Source organism: Danio rerio, chromosome 9 (genome assembly GCF_052040795.2).
Source record: "Danio rerio strain M-AB ecotype USA chromosome 9, GRCz13ab, whole genome shotgun sequence".
Lineage (NCBI taxonomy): Eukaryota > Metazoa > Chordata > Actinopteri > Cypriniformes > Danionidae > Danio > Danio rerio.
This window is the reverse complement of record NC_141029.1, coordinates 7,410,515-7,428,759: the sequence shown is the minus strand read 5'-3', so window position 1 is coordinate 7,428,759 and position 18,245 is coordinate 7,410,515. Positions and strand designations below refer to the sequence as shown.

At 37.9% G+C, this 18,245-nt stretch overlaps 1 protein-coding gene across 3 annotated transcripts in view; it reads left to right on the top strand.

Moving 5' to 3' along the window:
• The window catches only part of mgat4a (alpha-1,3-mannosyl-glycoprotein 4-beta-N-acetylglucosaminyltransferase A), a 129,899-nt gene extending 113,442 nt beyond the window's left edge, over nucleotides 1-16,457 (top strand). For all 3 annotated transcript variants that reach the window (XM_087267443.1, XM_087267444.1, XM_087267445.1), the window contains 4 exons: nucleotides 3,483-3,561; nucleotides 5,902-5,962; nucleotides 8,734-8,846; nucleotides 12,235-16,457. In XM_087267443.1, the coding sequence (XP_087123569.1) occupies nucleotides 3,483-3,561; nucleotides 5,902-5,962; nucleotides 8,734-8,846; nucleotides 12,235-12,261 (280 nt within the window). In that variant the 3' untranslated portion in view covers nucleotides 12,262-16,457. The remainder of the gene's footprint in view (nucleotides 1-3,482; nucleotides 3,562-5,901; nucleotides 5,963-8,733; nucleotides 8,847-12,234) is intronic.
• The last annotated feature ends 1,788 nt before the right edge of the window (nucleotides 16,458-18,245 follow it).

The following is an 18,245-nucleotide window of genomic DNA, read 5'->3' as shown; positions in this document are numbered from 1 at the left end:
TTCTTTTGACAAACAACCAAATATGAAGAAGCAAGAACAGAATCCGCTTCAAGTCCTCCATTGTTGTTTATGGGACTGTTGTAGAGTCCACACATTGATTCTAAATGTGTGGAAAGCACACATTCCTCTCTCTATTTGTGCGTGTTTGTCGATTTGTCGTTTACATACTGTAGAAAGTAATGAACTTTAGTTCGCAAAAGATGCGAAACGTGACGTCGATTGCAACTTTCTTCCATACAACATGTTTATCAACCAGCAGTAGAAACACAAGCCTGATCAGGGTGACCCGTACCAAACCATAGTGCACTGTACTAAACTGTACCACACTGCTCAGTGAAAATGAGGCATTTCTGTAAGCATCACCTTTTCTAGAAGCAATGTTGGCAGTCACTGTAATCAAGAGACGTCACTCACACGTCTCGCTGTCCTCACAGGGAAGAAGAGGTGCCTAATGAAACACTTCTAAAATAAGATGCTGCAACCAAAAAACCTCTGGAGAGGAAGAAACAGAAAGGAGGAAACTCTGCTGAGCAGATATTCATTACTCAGAGAGAGAGAGAGAATTATATTTAGAGATGAAATTTTTTTTTTTTATTTGCTTGTCAGATTTGGGTCAGTATATTAGATTTTAGTTTTGTGTGTTTTAAGCAACACTTTGGTGCCAAATAAAATGTTTAGAAGCTTGATTAAATGTTACATTTTCTATACCAGGAGTTAAAGTGGTTAATAATTTGATTCGTTTACTTTTATAGTTTGAAATTGATGCTAAATTTGAACATACTTCTGTTATCATTTATATTTAATGGTTTGGAATATGCTGTTATCCAAAGCAAATTGCAAATAAACTTGATAGAGTCAACTAAAGAAAAACAGTATGCGAAAACGATTGTAACAATTCCCAGTTAGTATCATTCATTCATTCATTCATTTTCTTGTCGGCTTATTCCCTTTATTAATCCGGGGTCGCCACAGCGGAATGAACCGCCAACTTATCCAGCAAGTTTTTACACAGCGGATGCCCTTCCAGCCGTAACCCATCTCTGGGAAACATCCACACACACATTCACACACACACTCATACACTACGGACAATTTAGCCTACCCAATTCACTTCTACCGCATGTCTTTGGACTGTGGGGGAAACCGGTGCACCCGGATGAAACCCATGCAAAGGCAGGGAGAACATGCAAACTCCACACACAAACGCCAACTGAGCCGAGGTTCGAACCAGCGACCTGCCTCGCCATTAGTTTCATTTAAAAGTTAAAAAATTTCAACAGAATGTTGTTAACTGTTAAGTGTTAGGCCCAATCCCAATTGTATTTTTGTACCCCTAACCCTTCCCCTTTGCCCTTACATCCCAGGGTTAAAGGGAAGCACTACAGCACCTGCACACGTCATCATATGTCCTCGCGATCTCTTGCTTTATATGAGATCAGACGATCGCGACTGCTGTAGTTCTTCCAGTTGTGTTGTTTTTTAGTATTTGTCTTTCGGAAATCACTGAAGGCATATATCATGTCATCATAACAGTCTAATATGGCAATAAGATCATAACTATACTGCGCATTTACACAGTGGCCATATTCATTTATGTAAACACACCACAGTGTTTCCTCTAGGATTTTTTCCAGCTGTGGCGGCAGGCCTTTTTTTTTACACAGATCTACCGACTACCTGTGGTGTTATTATTTCAATGACAAATGTCGTGAGCGCAGTATTAGAAGTCGGGATGGCATTTATGTAATAGCCTACGAGCATGCGAATCTCGTGCTCCTGCTCGTGCACAAAACTTCTTGCACGCCATCTCAAATATAAGCCGATTCAGAAGCGCGCAGATCTTCATGTGCGCTCTCAAATAAACGCCCCGCCATGGAAGAATGAATGTAGAAACTGTAAATAGTAGACACTGTAAAAGGCTCGTTCTCAGCCATTAGACATTACTGACAGGGTATTTCAGTGTCATTGAGTGTCAGAATGTTGTGGGACTGCTGTACAGGAGTTATTATTAGGGATTATAGATTGCGAATTTTAGCGGTTTTTATTTTAACGTTTTTTGAATTTATTAAAACATGTCTTTGTTTGTTTTGAAAATTCGTAATAATGACAAAAAATACTAATTAGTGGATCTCCTTACTTCAGGGTGCAGCTGGAGCTAGTGTATTCTGGGAAATTTTTCTTACCCCTTGTTTTCGAGTGTGGTCCTGAAAAATCTTCGTTCGAAGGGGTGTATACCCCTTGCCCTTAGCCCTACTCCTTCAAGCTAAAGAGAATTGGGACACCACTACCCCTTCACAGGCACACGGAAAGCGAGGAGTAGGGGTAAGGGGAAGGGCTAAGGGGTAGAATTGGGATTGGGCCTTAAAGTGTGTTCAAGTCCACCTTTCCAAGTCTATACAAATTGTAGCATTTTAAACCAACAGTGTTGCGAAATGTAGACCTAATATTATTATTGTTGTTCTACCATATGTTTGAAGTAACAGTAATAATAGCCTACTCATATTAACCTTTATTTTACATCTACAGAGTCGTGAGAAAATTGTGGACTACAAAAAATCGTGATTTTCATTTTAGCCAGAATTGTGCAGCCCTATTTCAGATACTACAAAGTATTTGGTTGGTCAAGATTTGATAAGGAAGTATGAAGGGACGTGAATAAAAAAAATGGAAGTGACAAACTGCAAGCTTTAGATGTTTATGTCTATATACGCAAATTTTGTCACTGTTTTATACTGTAGCACACTAGCTTACAGATACCCTGATGCTAACGTCTAAAAATAAAATTTTTTATTTTAACTGGACCTTTAAAATATGATTTTATAAATTGTGCTCCAGCATTTTTATAATCTAAGGTTGAATAACTAATGACAGATTCTTCTCTAGAAAGCCATCTTGAGTGTCTGTTTCAATAACATTGAGCAATGTTTGATATTATAATGATTCCTGAAGGCAGACTGAAGTAATGATTCTGAATCTTCCCCTTTACCATCACAAAGACTTCAAATACATTCTGGTTGGAAAGGGTTATTATAAACTACCAGTATATTCAGTTTTTACCCAATTTCTGAAGGCCCAGAACTGTCTAGCAATAGACCAGGAACATTAAACTATCCTTGCAGTCGATTCCTTCTAGCGAAAACATCAGACAGAGACAATGGCTAATTAAGAAACCGATGCGGACAGATAGTCATGCTGTTCGCACATTAATTTTCCTCGTCTTGACCCGTTCAAAGTATTTGTCTGAGTAGAAACCGTGCTAACAAGATGAAGCGTCGGTTTACTTGCGTGTGACTGGATTTAATTAGCGGCCCACATAGTGGCCTATGTAGAGCCCCCTTATCAGTGTACGTTCAAGCTGTGGAAGTTAAGACCAGTTCTTCTTGTCTATGTCCTGCCAGCGTTTGTACATGCGTGTTGTCGAATATTCATGAGCTTGTGGCCTGTACATGCATATTCATTAACAATCAGCTTTTGATTGGCAGGTTCCTTTTTCGCAGTGGAAACCAGGAGCACCCAGGAGACAAAATCGAGAACACTACTGTCGAGATCCTGCCCTTTTCGGTAACTAATAAAACACCAACACCTACAACACATTCTCAATTAGAAAGAGATGGTTTGCTGTAAATGTCCAAACAAGTCTTGGGGCGACAGGTTTGGCGTAGGTATCTTGCAGATGCTAACACCAGGGCTAATTTTAGGCTATATTTACGTGTTTTCATTTTAACGTGAAAATGATCCTTGTCCATACTGTTGCTTTTAATAAAGTTCAGAAAAGATGTCTACGCTACATGACTGAAGTAACCAGGGGCCTCATGTACAAAGACTTGCGTACGTACGTACTTGTGTGCATCCGAATTACCGTGAAACTGAGCACACATGCACGAGAACAAAACCCCTCCCTGCCTCCTCCCCCTAATAAATATGTTAATGACTTCACTCTGGCAAAATCAAACGAAAAAGCAATGGCAAAAGCAAGAAGAGAAACTTCACTGAACGTGAATTGGAGGTGTTCCTATCAAAGGTAGACCGGAGAAAAACTGTTATTCGCACATTTGTCCTCCGCAATTAATAACAAAAGAAAAAAATAGAGTGGGAGAGTTTAGCTGACGTGGTTAACGAAGTGGGGGCTGAACATTGCTCTGTAAATGAATTCAAAAAGAAATGGTTCGATGTGAAGGTGCAGGTTACGAGGAGAACAGCGGCACACCAAGTGTGGACCAAACAGGCAGGGGAACAGGGGATGCTGAACTAACACCCTTTGAGGAGTAGAGTTGGGTATCGTTTGTTTTTTTCCAATGCCAATGCTAAATCGATACTTTTAAAACGATACCGGTGCCTAAACCGATACTTTTCAGCAAAAATTTTATATATGCCAATTATATATGCAAATTCAAACCCTTTATTCAAACCCATTTTTATGCACCTTCCCTCTTTCCCTCCTCCGACACTCCCCTCTAAACATAGCTGGACACGCCCACTTTCCTGACTTTTTCAAACTAAAGGGTTTCATGGCCCTTTAAGAAGGAACATAGAAACGTTATCTGACTATCATCTAGCAGCTAAATGTGTCTGGAAAAATATTCAAAGGCTTTTATTTTCATAAACAGTGCGGATGTGAATGCGTATAAATGTTCTGATTGGCTTTAGTAGGCGTCTCACATCAGTCTTTACGGCAATTTATCTTCTGCGTTCATGTATGAGGATATAATTATTTGAACACACTTCATTATTATTGTTAATTTATTCGTTTGCTGGAAATTAGAACTGAATTTAGAAATAGTTTTGAAACAAATCTTTGCGCTTAACAAACAGAATTAATTATGTAGGCTAATGGATGTCTGTGCGTACAACACCTTTCCCTATCCACGAGAGTGAAAGTGAAAATAAAGAGGCTAAATAGAGGAGGCTCATTCTTTACCCTCGCACTGCAGATGCTCTGTTTAACTGTTTTCTCATTAGTGAAGAGTTCAGTTTTTCCACCAACAAAGTCTGCCATGTAAAAGGCAAATGCGCTATGGCGCGATGCAACTGACTCTTAAAGGGAATGGAAGATGATACTCTGATTGGTTTATACTCAAAACAGACCCATAACTCATTAATAGAATAAGCTCAACCCTGTTAGACCATGCGCTAGAGCGGATTTTTCCGTCCTTGAAATAGCAAAATTTGATTCTGACACTCCCTTAATGCTTTTGCGCCCTGTGCTTTAGACTTTGCGCCTAAATTGTTAAAATAGAGCCCATGATCACTTTCTGGAAAATGCATGTGTCTGTATGTATGAAAAGACCTATTATGATATTTAAAAAAGAAAACATATCTACAAGATATGCTTTCTGCCATCTTGATTTCTATAAACTTTGAAAAAATTAAACAAAGCTCAGCATAGCTGTCATATGAAAGGGGTTTGACAAACTCAGGGAAGAATAAGTAGTGATTAGCCATGTTTTCCTTTTTAAATGTCTGTGTTTTGGTCAGGTTTTTGAACAATTAAAAGAGTCTGCAGCCATTTCCAAGGTTTGTAAACTCTGCAGAAGTGTGAATGCTTGGCTTAACCTTAGCTAAAATCATTTGAAAACATAAAAGCAGTAGTGTAAACATAGCCTTAGTCAATGACAGGTTGAGCTGCTGCAGTAATGAGGCAGTGAACTGTCATCCTGCTGTGATACAGAGCTTCAAATGCGCTTTGATGTTTGTCCTAGAAGTCTTTCCATGAATAAACTAGACTGTAATTCATCATGGTTTGTGTAAATGGCGTGTTTTTGGTTATGTTTTTTTTTTTTTTATCATAGTATACAAACATTACGCCCACACTTGTGTCTGATGTTATTAGCATAATGCTAGTCCCTCTCAGGCTCTGTAAGTGCCGCCAAATGAGGATGTTACAGTATGTATCTCTTGCAGGACGGCGAGTTGAAGACCAAAGAGAAATACAAAAGAACAGAGGATCGCTTTTACAGACTCGGTGAGTCGTTCCATTAATGCTCACATCAGCAGTTTCACACTTAAAGCAAATGATTGTTCTGCTTTGAATGTAAATGTTGGTACCTCTTTAAAACGATGACACCCATTCATTCAGCTTGTGCTCAATACTTTTCTCTCAGCATGAGGAAACATATACATGTTTTATATACAGCTGTGGGGGAAAATGGTTGAAAACTGGAAAATGGATTTTGTCTGTATTATAATTATGGATTTTTGTTTTAAAACAATTTTATCAGCGGTCACCACAGCGGAATGAACCGCCAACTTATCCAGCATATGTTTTACACAGCAGATGCCATTCCAGCTGCAACCCAGTACTGGAAAACACTGCACCACCGTTATCATATTAATGTTAAATAAAGGTAGAGTTAGAGACTTGAAGTTAAAGTAATAAAAAAATGTCACAAAGTCCAGAAATAACGCAAAAACATTAAAACATATGAACAACGAATTAAATACCTGAATAAAAACAAGAGAAAATCACAAGAAAATAATAATAAACGACTGCCAATACTAACAGTTAACATGCAAAATAATCAGCAAGACTCATCAAGTCTAACAGCGGTGATGCATCAAGAAATGGTGCCCAAATTTAACAATACAGTCACTTTTGATCCATTTATTTCATCCATGTAGAATAAAATGATGATTTTGTTTTTGGTGGGGATAGAAATGAATACTTTTTAAAAGTAGTCTAGGGGTCTGTTCTTTGTATGTGGATTACTCGATTAGCTGGATTTGGATGTTGACGATTTGACATGTTCCAGGATCGTTTCGTTCTTCAAAACTCATCTGAAACTTTATATATATATATATATATATATATATATATATATATATATATATATATATATATATATATATATATATATTAGGGATGTAACGGTATCAGAATTTCACGGTACGGTAATACCTCGGTATGAATGTCACGGTACGGTATTTATTAAATCATTTACAGGAAAAAACAAAACTTATGAAAATACTCCAAAAAAGTGCCAAAAGTGTCAATGACATACAAATTAGCCATCTATCTGTAAGCTTAGAAACAGGAACTTCAATTTTAATAACAAAAAATTATTAAACCATGTAAAAAAAATAAAGTTTCAATTTAGTATTGTTGAAAACTCATCACATTCAACATTTAATCACTCACTCACTCACTTAGATAGAGATGGGTTTAAAGGAAAATTATCATATAAATATAATCTGGTAAAAGCTGGTATCTCTGGGTATTTACAATGTCCCCTGCAACAGAAAAAACCCCTCTCATTTGGGACTGAGGTTTCTGGGACAAGAGAGATATGACTTGGCCCAGGTTGACAGCAGTGGGTAACGTTGTGCATTGTCTTTCCCCCACTTGAGAGGACAAACCATGAGTAAGATAGAGGTCTCATGTCTGCATCAATCTGAACAGTGTGCTGACAACACCGCTATTCAGTACACGCGCGACAACACAGCTGATAAGAACTCGCGCGACAACACCGCTATTCAGTACGCGCGCAACAACACAGCTGATAAGAACTCGCGCGACAACACCACTATTGCTTTAGAGTTATAACACCCGCTTTAGAGTTTTTCAGCTCTTTTTCATCCCCGCTTCTAGCAGCAAACTCCATTTCCGCATTACTGGATCTGTAGCGACAACAGACCGCAAGGGATGATGGTCAAGCATGGGCTGATGGGAAATGTAGTTTCAGCTACCTCCCGTTCGCTTCATTCGCCTGAGCAAATTTTCTCAGAAGACCTATAGTTTTACCGAGTCATGCGACTTTGGTAATATCGAAAAAAATTAATATTGCGGTATGACGGTATTTACAATACCGTTACATCCCTAATATATAAATATATATATATATATATATATATATATATATATATATATATATATATATATATAAACTGTATAAAAATCTGCACTCTGAAATAAAAGTAAAAGACAGCCACCTGGTGGTTTAAAGAGAAAATTTATTAATATGAACTTTTTAGATGCTAACGCTTACATGCACAATATTCGACTTAAAAAAAAGGATAATAATTTATGCAGTCATGCACGTGTTTTGATCACTAATATGCAGGTGATTGACACCTTTACCGATATCAAAATGCTTTTTTGATGCAAAATTAATTTATAGTTATTCCTTTTGGCGATTAAAAATAACTTGAGTAGGCCTATAGTCTACTATAATAAAGAAAATCTTCTCTAAATGTAAAACTAAATACATTGATATGCATTGAAATACATGATGAATACTCTTGACACATGAAAGGGTAAAGCCTGCAGCTCACAACAAACGTGGAAAATTATGTTAGCAATTTTGCTAACATGTCATGGATAATTGAATATTAATCAGATGATGTCATTACGCTGCTCTGCATGATTTCGAGGATCGATAGATCTGTCCCTCACAACACACGCAGCGATCTCAGATCAGTTCATCCAGACATTTTAAGCTGATTCGCCAACTTGTTTGATTAACCAAATTAGCCAGAGATCAGTTATCAAGATCAAAAGATCCAGGATCTGCTAAATCATCTTTTTTAAGCGAGGTACAAAGAACGGACCACAGGTCCCAGTGTAACTTTTGTTAAAAGAAAAACTTAGTTATATATGATAATAAAAAAGATTTATAATGTTATATAAGAAAACTATGTTTTTTTATATAGTCTGCTCTTCTCTTTGAGATTGTTTTACATAGTCTGCTCTTCTCTTTGAGATTGACAGTATTTCTGTGTTTTCTCTCTGTTCTTCAGCTCAGTTTGAGAATGGAGTGGCTGAGGGGACTGTGGAAGCTGTTTTTAACCCTGTGGTGGCTGTTCGTCTGTCCGTCCAGAAAGACTCTGCTGTCTGGGCCATTATTAGCGAGGTCTGTTTGCTGTTTTCTGGGCTTGAGCTGGATGGTGGTGTATCAGAGTAAAGATTTTACTGTGCTGTAAATATATAGGTCCTATTCTCTTCATTATTTTGACTTTTGTTTTTATGTACTTCTGTAAGTATGGATCAATGTTAAGCTCTCATTGCATTAGGCATGGGCCGGTATTCACCTTAATCTTCGCGCACGAGCGGGCGCAGCCATTTTAATCATTTTGGCTCGAGACTTCCAGTATTAATCACTTCCATTCATTGTTTAGACGTAAAAACAGATTTTTATGCTGCTTGATGCTGGAAATTGATACTTTTTTATTATTATTGATACTTTTTTAATATTATTTTTTACCCGCTCGCAAAAAATACACACTCAGGCCTTGTTTACACTAATACGTCTTAGTGTTAAAATGTCATTTTAGAACTAAAATGATCCACATCCACACCGTTTTACCTATTCCCCTTGGCCACAACTGGGTCTTCCAAACAGACCATGACCCTAAGCATACTGCCAAATTAGTAAAATGTGCTTTAAGGACAACAGAGTGAATGTTTTGGAGTGGCCATCACAATGCCCTGATCTCATTCCTATAGAAAATTTGTGGGCAGAGTAGAAAAAGCTTGTGCGGGCAAGACAGCCTACAAATCTGACTTGGTAACACCAATTCTTTCAAGAGGAATGGGCCAAAATTCCTTCAAACTATTGTGAGAAGCTTGTGGAAGGATACCCAAAACATTTGACCAAAGTTATACAGTTTAAAAGCAAAGCTAAAAAATACCAAGGAAATGTATATAAACTTTTAACTGTCTAGAAATTAATAAAAAAATTCTCAAAAAAAAGTCTTTGATTATTCTGGCATTATCTTTTGTTTTCAATCACTTTAAGAAAAAAAAAAATTAAAATATATATATATATATATATATATATATATATATATATATATATATAGATATATATATAGATATAAATTAGGGATGTAACTGTATCAGAATTTCACGGTACGGTAATACCACGGTATGATTTTCACGGTACGGTATTTATTGAATCATTTACAGGAAAAAACAAAACTTATGAAAATACTCCAAAAAAGTGCCAAAAGTGTCAATGACATACAAATTAGCCATCTATCTGTAAGCTTAGAAACAGGAACTTCAATTTTAATAACAAAAAAATGTTAAACCATGAAAAAAAATAAAGTTTCAATTTAGTATTGTTGAAAACTCATCACATTCAACATTTAATCACTCACTCACTTGGATAGAGATGGGTTTAAAGGAAAATTATCATATAAATATAATCTGGTAAAAGCTGGTATCTCTGGGTATTTACAATGTCCCCTGCAACAGAAAAAACCCCTCTCATTTGGGACTGAGGTTTCTGGGACAAGAGAGATATGACTTGGCCCAGGTTGACAGCAGTGGGTAACGTTGTGCATTGTCTTTCCCCCACTTGAGAGGACAAACCATGAGTGAGATAGAGATCTCATGTCTGCATCAATCTGAACAGTGTGCTGACAACACCGCTATTCAGTACACGCGCGACAACACAGCTGATAAGAACTCACGCGACAAAACGGCTATTCAGTACGCGCGCGACAACACAGCTGATAAGAACTCGCGCGACAACACCACTATTCAGTACGCACTAGGGTTGGGCTAATCTAAGCTATAATGCCGATCCGATACGCATCTCGATACAAAGAATACGATCCGATATATTAGCGATACATTTGTGACATATTGCGATGCAACACGATACGATTCACACCCATATCACGATACGATGCGATATTTCAGCACTAACTAATTAGATCAAGTTTATGAGATTATGTAAAAGAGGATGCTGTGCCATTGAATGAGTTTGATTATTTATAAACCAAGCAAAACCAAGACTTTTTTTTTACAAACTGGCTTTTCTCTCAGAGCCAGAGTGTCAGTTTACAGTAGAGGGCCATTTTAGAACCTATAGCACATATTATTTAAGTATTTTCAAAATAAACAGAATGTATAAGTGCAATATATATAAAAAAAATATGTATATATTTGCACTCTTTCAACATAAGTAAATTTAGCATTGCACAACAAGAATTGTGATTTAACTTTTCAACTATGAAAACAAGTTTTACAAAGATATATTTTGCCACTGATTATTCAAAACTTAAGGTGGTGAACTAGCAGTGTTATGCTGCTTTGAAACATCACTGTCACTGTAAACAACAGGCTAATAAAAATATAACAAACCAGCATCTTCTTGCTGTGAGGTGGTCAAACTACCCACTGTGCCACCGTGACACCCAATTATTTTTATCATTATTATTATTAATATTATTATTATTATTATTAAATAAAAATTAACAGGAGGAGGTGTTTAAAACCTTCGTTCTCCGTGACACTAGGCTGAATATCTTTGCAGATGAACAATGCAATAGCATTCGTTATTGGCGTAGAGCGAGCAGAACTGTTGCGCATGGAAAAAAAACTTGCAATGCTTTTCTCACCACTTTTGGAGCTGGTTGAAGCAGTGCGAAAGCCGGGGATGCAGAAACACTGGAAGATGCTTCCACAACAACACCGTGGCGCCGCTTCAAGTGAGATTTCAGATTAGTCGGACTGCCCGCGTATTTTACAGATGCGCGGCACATTTTGCAAATTGCATTTGTCCTGTCATGTCGTCCATTCTTAAATCCATAATGTTGCCATACTTTAGATTTAAAACTCAGTGGGGAATAAAATGTTTGTTTTGCTTTTCGCGCTTTCTGAGGGCGCTCCACTAGCTTCATCCGCACACCTGATACACTGAGTTGTAGTGTGTGCACATCCGCAAATCCGTTGCTAAGGCATACTTTATGTAGGTCGATTAAATTATGCGCCAAAAACAGGTTGACAACACTTGCTAATAAATAAAAATACATTCTATATTAAAAATATAAGCTGTATCTCGGAAAAATCGATGCATCTCGCAAAAACCGATGCATCTCGATTTTCTTCTAAAATTTCATTCATCCTCTGCTGCTCAACCGATGCACTCGCATCGTGCACGCGCATGACCGTGTATCGATACATATCGATGAATCTTCCTATCCCTAATATAAACTTTTGACTGTCTAGAAATTAATTAAAAAAATTCTCAAAAAAAATCTTTGATTATTCTGGCATTATCTTTTGTTTTCAATCACTTTAAGGAAAAAAAAAAAAAAAAAATATATATATATATATATATATATATATATATATATATATATATATATATATATATATATATATATATATATATATATATATATATATATGTATATATATATGTATATATGTAATGGCAATGAATTCTGTGATAACACATTTAGCAACAATTTCTTTAACTTGATTGTCATATTTATGTCTGTTGTCAGATCCATATCAAGAGGATACCTGGATAACAGCCTGAAGGTCTCTGGTCATCTGAATGGAGACTTGCTGCTTAAATCCACAGTGACTTTTATCAGAGTGTGTGGAGGATCCTGGATTCATGGTCTTCACCGCTTCACTTTTTCCTCCGGTAGCTTTGTCACTCTCTCCTTTCCCCTTCTACTCTTCCCTGAGTTGGGTGTGAATGTGACTACTACTGTACAGAAAAGAAGTCTTTTTTTTTTGTTCCAGACACTGAATTAGTGTCGTGAAGAATTTGCAATCATCGACGCTCTCATGAAAGTTTGAAGTTTAGGGTTGAGTGCTGGAGGACGAGTGGATGTGCCCTACTGATGCAGAACTGAAACTGACCTCAATCTCCACGGCTGGGTTTCAGCCGAAAGGTGAACGACTGGGATGATTTTTAGATTTTAGGTTATTGATATTTGACACTCTATGAAGAACATTTCAGAGAGAGAGTAATCGTTGACTGCTTTGCCAAACTTTAAAAAGGCGTTTCTAGAAAACAAACATCATATCTTCGGCCACCAGGAGTGGCTTTTCTTCCTTCGTGTGGGTTTAATGTCTACCAATCAGTCATGGCTTTCGATCTGAAGGTTTTTAATTGCTGTTCTCATTTTTTGACGATCTATGAAGGTGAATTAATTTATTTGAAACAAGTCTTTTAATTTGTAAATGCTTTTATTTTATATTGATTGGATGTGGCAGAGAATTTATTGAAGTGAAGATGGTTGTTGTTTGTGTGTTTGTGAAGGGGGTGCCGAACGTCCACTTCTGTGCCTTAACCTCCAGCGACCCCTAGAGGGCCTGGTGAAGGACTGCCTCGCGCCCCTGTGTCAAAACGCTTAAATCATACTATTGGACAAATCTCCGTATGCTTGATTTAAGTAGGATCTTGAAGTTTAGAGCATGGCATGTTCGTGTTTATGTTCCAGAATCTTGTCGTTTTCGTTTTTCCGTTGAGCATTTCCATCTCGAATAGTCCACTTTCATCATGCCTGTCAGGAAATGTGCTCCTTTCTATGCTGTATCACGAGAATCTGAATGTTCAGCGAGTCTTGATTAAGTCCAGATGGAATCTGCAGATTATGAGGGGTAAAAAGTGATTAATAAAGAAGATGTGGGTGATGTGCTTGGCTTTAACAGTAGCTGAAAGCACAATCACAAGCTGCTAAAGGAGCATGGTGATGGGGAAAAAATAGACTGCATTTCAAAGCATTTGAAAATGTTTCCATTTAGCCTTCTCTCAAATTTATTGTGTTTCATCTCAGATAAAACTACGCAACAGTACTTTTAAGAAACTGCAACACATTTCTTTGAGAAATATGATACCTTACAGACGAATTCAAAATAGATTGAATTACATTTGTGAACACCTTTCACAATACACCATTTTTGGGGGGAACAGATGAACATGCAACGTTTGTTAAGGGAATACTGTACTCTCTTGTAAACAAAAACAAATGAAAATAAAGCTTTCACGAGCATATGCAACATTTCTTAGAGGAAACAGACTCTTAAAATGCAAACAAAAGTTTGTTAAGGGAAGCAATAATGTTATGAGCAAATCATTAAAATGGTTTTCATTATAAAAATCCATCTTATCATCCTTTCCGTACGTTATGGCCAAAATTATTTGAACATTTGGCATATTTAAAGTGTTAGTTACCCCCAATATAAGCAGTCTGTTATTGACTACTGATCCTCATTTTAAGTCCAATCACCTGAGACATTCGTTCCTATTCAGAACATAAATTAAGATATTTTAGATGAAATCCTAGAGCTCTCTCATCTTCCTCAGACAACAAGGATCATGAGAAGTCCAGAAATGGAACCAAAAACATCATCCAAAAAACAACAACATGTGACTCTCAAAAGACTTTTGCGCACCAAACATTTTGTATTGGATTGTAATTTCTGTAGTACACATGCTCCCTTACAAGAAAGAGCAAACATTGTGGGAACAAAGTCATATTTACATATAACAAAAGTGTTCTTGGAGCTTTGTATGATTACCGTTAAACCACTGACGTCACGTGTTTGTCTTGGAATGTTAGCTCCTGTTCTGGGCTGTCTATGGAGGATGAGGGAGCTCTCAGATTTCATCTAAAATATCTTAATTTGTGTTCAGAAGATAAACAAAAGTCTCAGGGGATTTTTCATTTTTGGGTGAACTAACCCTTTAAGAAAGTTTAGATGTTAAAGTTAAGCTAAATTAATAATATTCCTAAAATGAGTGAAATATGCTTTATAAACTAGAGCTGGCGTAAGGAGATTTAGGTCATTTTCCTTACCAACTTCACTGTCAAAATGATCATGTTCTTTCATTGAATTCAAACCTCTCAGGAAATATGGACATTATGCTAGTAGATAAGCCGCTGCCAGACACACCAAATATTACAGATAAGTAACATCTGCATGTTTCATTAAACACGGTCGTGTTTTTGGAGGCAAAAAACATCCCAATGTTTAATAATTTTGACCACCGTTGCATTTTCCCCATCACCTTTTGCACCTTTAGGCGCTTCATAACAATAAAAGAATCTATGTATAGTACTTTCTACATGACATTCACATCATTTATATGCAGATTCTGTGTGGACCTGGTCAGGAGCAAAATATCAGCAGGACCGTAGATTTCCAATGGAAAAAGCTGCCTCTACATTCATTACATTGTAAAGCTACGGTTACGCTATTTTGCCGGTAGCTCCTGGCATAAAGACCCGGTGGTGAAGTAACTGCTGTACAGATTTCCAAAGTGCTCTCATCTCATGTGATTGTATATATAAATATCTTTAATAAGAAGGAAGTTTTAGTTCAGCCAGACATAACGTGTTCAAGTATCAGAGCATATCACCCTCGTTTCTATTGAGGTAAAGTCTGTTTTATATTGGCACATTCATTTTTAACTTTGTTTTTAACTAAATTTGAATATTCGGTCTGAAATCGCATGCAAGTATGACTTCAGAACAACATTAGCACTATTTAATTGGCTGTGTGCAGTGCTTTACTTTGATAGTCGTTGGCTGATTATATGATTTCACTATTTAGATACTTTAGATACACTATTAAATTACTTTTCTGAAATTATATTATTAAGGAGAACGTCTGAATGTGCGAATATAAAACTAACTTAATCCCAATCTCGTTTCTGTGACTACTCGGAGCTGGTTGTGAGCTGCAGCGTGTGTGTTTTGTAACTGAAAGCCAATGTACTGTCATAAACAATTGTTTACAGTTTGTTTCTGAGGTAAACCCTCGGTCTGGTCCAGGCTTCCATGAGATGGACGATTGGTCTTTCTCTGTGGTCTGCCGAATTGCTGCCTGTTATTTGAAGTCAGGTTTGTGCTCAGTGATCTGTTGTCCTCTAGGTAAGCTCTCATTGCCCTGCTGAAAGAAACAGCTTATATTAGCCTAGGCTGGTTTTAGCTGATGGACCAGCCTGGTTTTAGAGAGGTTTTGGCCATTTCCAGGTTGGTCTCAGCAATTTCCACCTTGGTCTTAGCTGGAATGACCAGCTAAAACATAGGCCTCAAACTGGATTCCTGGATGGCTGCAGCTCTGCACAGTTTTGCTCCAACCTTAATCAAACACAGCTGATCCAACTAATCATGGTGATCAACACTATTAGTGACCATTAAGCAGGTGTGTGTTGAAGGTGGTTAGAGCTTAGTATGCAGAGCTGTGGCCCTCCAGGAATTGAGTTTGAGACCATTGAGCCAACACCATCCTGGTTTAAACTGGAAATAGCTGGTTTTGGCTGGACTCCCAGCCTGACTAAGCTGGTCAAGCTGGTTTTAGCTGGTCATCTCCCAGCCTGACCAGCTAAGACCAGGCTGGAAATGGCCAAAAAGCGGTAAATAAATTGAGTTTGAGCGCCAGGGGTAGAAAATCCCTCTACAGTTACTCAAATTTATTTCATTAATAAGAAAAGCAATCAATATATTTATAAAAGGGAAAAACAAAACCTAAGCTTTATATTCAACACCTTTAGTTCAAATCATCATAAACCAAACAAACTTGGGCTGGTTTAAGCTGCTTTTTTTCAGCAGGGTGGGCAGTTCTCCATCTGGGACGAGCGCGTGTTCACCCTTCTGTCTTGCATTGAGATGAATCAGACATGAAACGTGCAGTCTGGACTTTCATGTGCCTTCATCTGTCTTTCTCCAGCTCTGACATTGATTTCAATAAACCAGTTCAACACAAACGTGGTCATTCATTGTTTCATGTTTCCGTGTTGCTCCTTCATTGCTCGTTTAATTTATAAAGTGCAATCATGTTGGCTAATTGAAGGATGCATTTCATTTTTTTAGGTGAATTATGTTTTAAATTTCTGAATAAATTATGTAAATTATGAATAAATTATGATTTTATAAGGTGTAAAAGTGATTTCTTATAGTTATATTGTGTCTGTGTTTGGCCTCATTAAGAATTTGTGAAAGTTCATTAGACACAATTAAATATTAAACACCGCAGCATTTGCAAACTAGCAACTTCTTGAAAGTCATTTAAAGACTTTAAACCATGAACACTTAATTTTTTATTATTTATTCATTCATTTTCAACTCTTTTTCGGGGCCGCGTTGCAGCAGTCTTATCAGAGAACCCTAAATTTCCATCTCCCCAGACACTTCCTTCAGCTCCTCCAGGGGGATCCCGATGCTTTCCCGGGCCAGCCAAGAGACATAGTGCCTCCAGCGTGTCCTGGGTCTCTTCCGGGTAAGACATGCCTGGAACACCTCCCTAGGTAGGCGTCCAGGAGGCATCTGAAACAAATGCCCAAGCCACCTCAGCTGACTTCTCTCGATGTGGGGGAGCAGCGGCTCTACTCTGAGCTCCTCCCGGGTGACAGCTACTCACCCTATCTACAAGGGTGCGCCCTACCACCCTGCGAAGGATTCTTATTTCAGCCGCTTGTATCCGAGATCTTGTCCATTCCATCATGACCCAAAGCTCATGACCATAGGAGGGAGTAGGAACATAGATTGACCGGTAAATCGAGAGATTTGCCTTTTGGCTCAACTCCTTTTTTAACACAACGGGCCGGTACATCGACCACATTACTGCTGCCGCTGCACCAATCCGCCTGTCAATCTCACGTTCCATTCTTCCCTTACTCATGATTGTAACCCTGAGATACTTGAACTCCTCCACCTGGGGAAAGCACTTTCCTCCAACCTGGAGATGGCAAACCACCTTTTTCCAGTGGAGCACCATAGCCTCAGATTTGGAGGTGCTGATTCTCATCCCAGCGTGTCACACTCAGCAGCAAACCGCCCCAGTGCATGCTAAAGGTCCATATTTGATGAAGCCAACAGAACAACATCGTCTGCGAAAAAGAGATGAAATCCTGTGGTCCCTGATCCGGACTTCCTCCAGCCCAAGCGTGCACTTTGAAATTCTATCAATAAAAATTATGAACAGAATTGGTAACAAAGGGCAGCACTGCCGGAGTCCAACATGTACTGGAAACAAGTCTGACTTACTGCCGGCAATCCAAACCAAACTCCTAGTCTGTTCACACAGGGACGAGACGGCCCTTAATAGAGCACCTCTGACCCCATACTCCCAGAGTATCCTCCACAGAATGCCACAAAGAACATGGTCGAATGCCTTTGCAAAGTCCACAAAACACATGGACTGGTTGGGCATACTTCCATGAAGCCTCGAGCACCCTGGTGAGCGTATAGAGCTGGTCCAGTGTACCACGGCTTGGATGAAAACCCAATTTTTCCTCCCAAATCATAGATTCAACTGACACTTTGAATTCAAATTAAATTAGCCATAAATTAATATTCTACATTAAATAGTCTTGTTTTAATATAGCAATAGTGTAGGCCTAGTAATCTTGGGTTTTGGACTATTGGTTAGCATTTAAATTACTAGTTTCACTTATGACATTTGTTTGTTTGATTGTTTATTTTTTTGTGAAGTAGAACCAAGGTTTGATTTTGTACGGGTAACATGAGACAGAATTATGAACAGCCTGAAGACC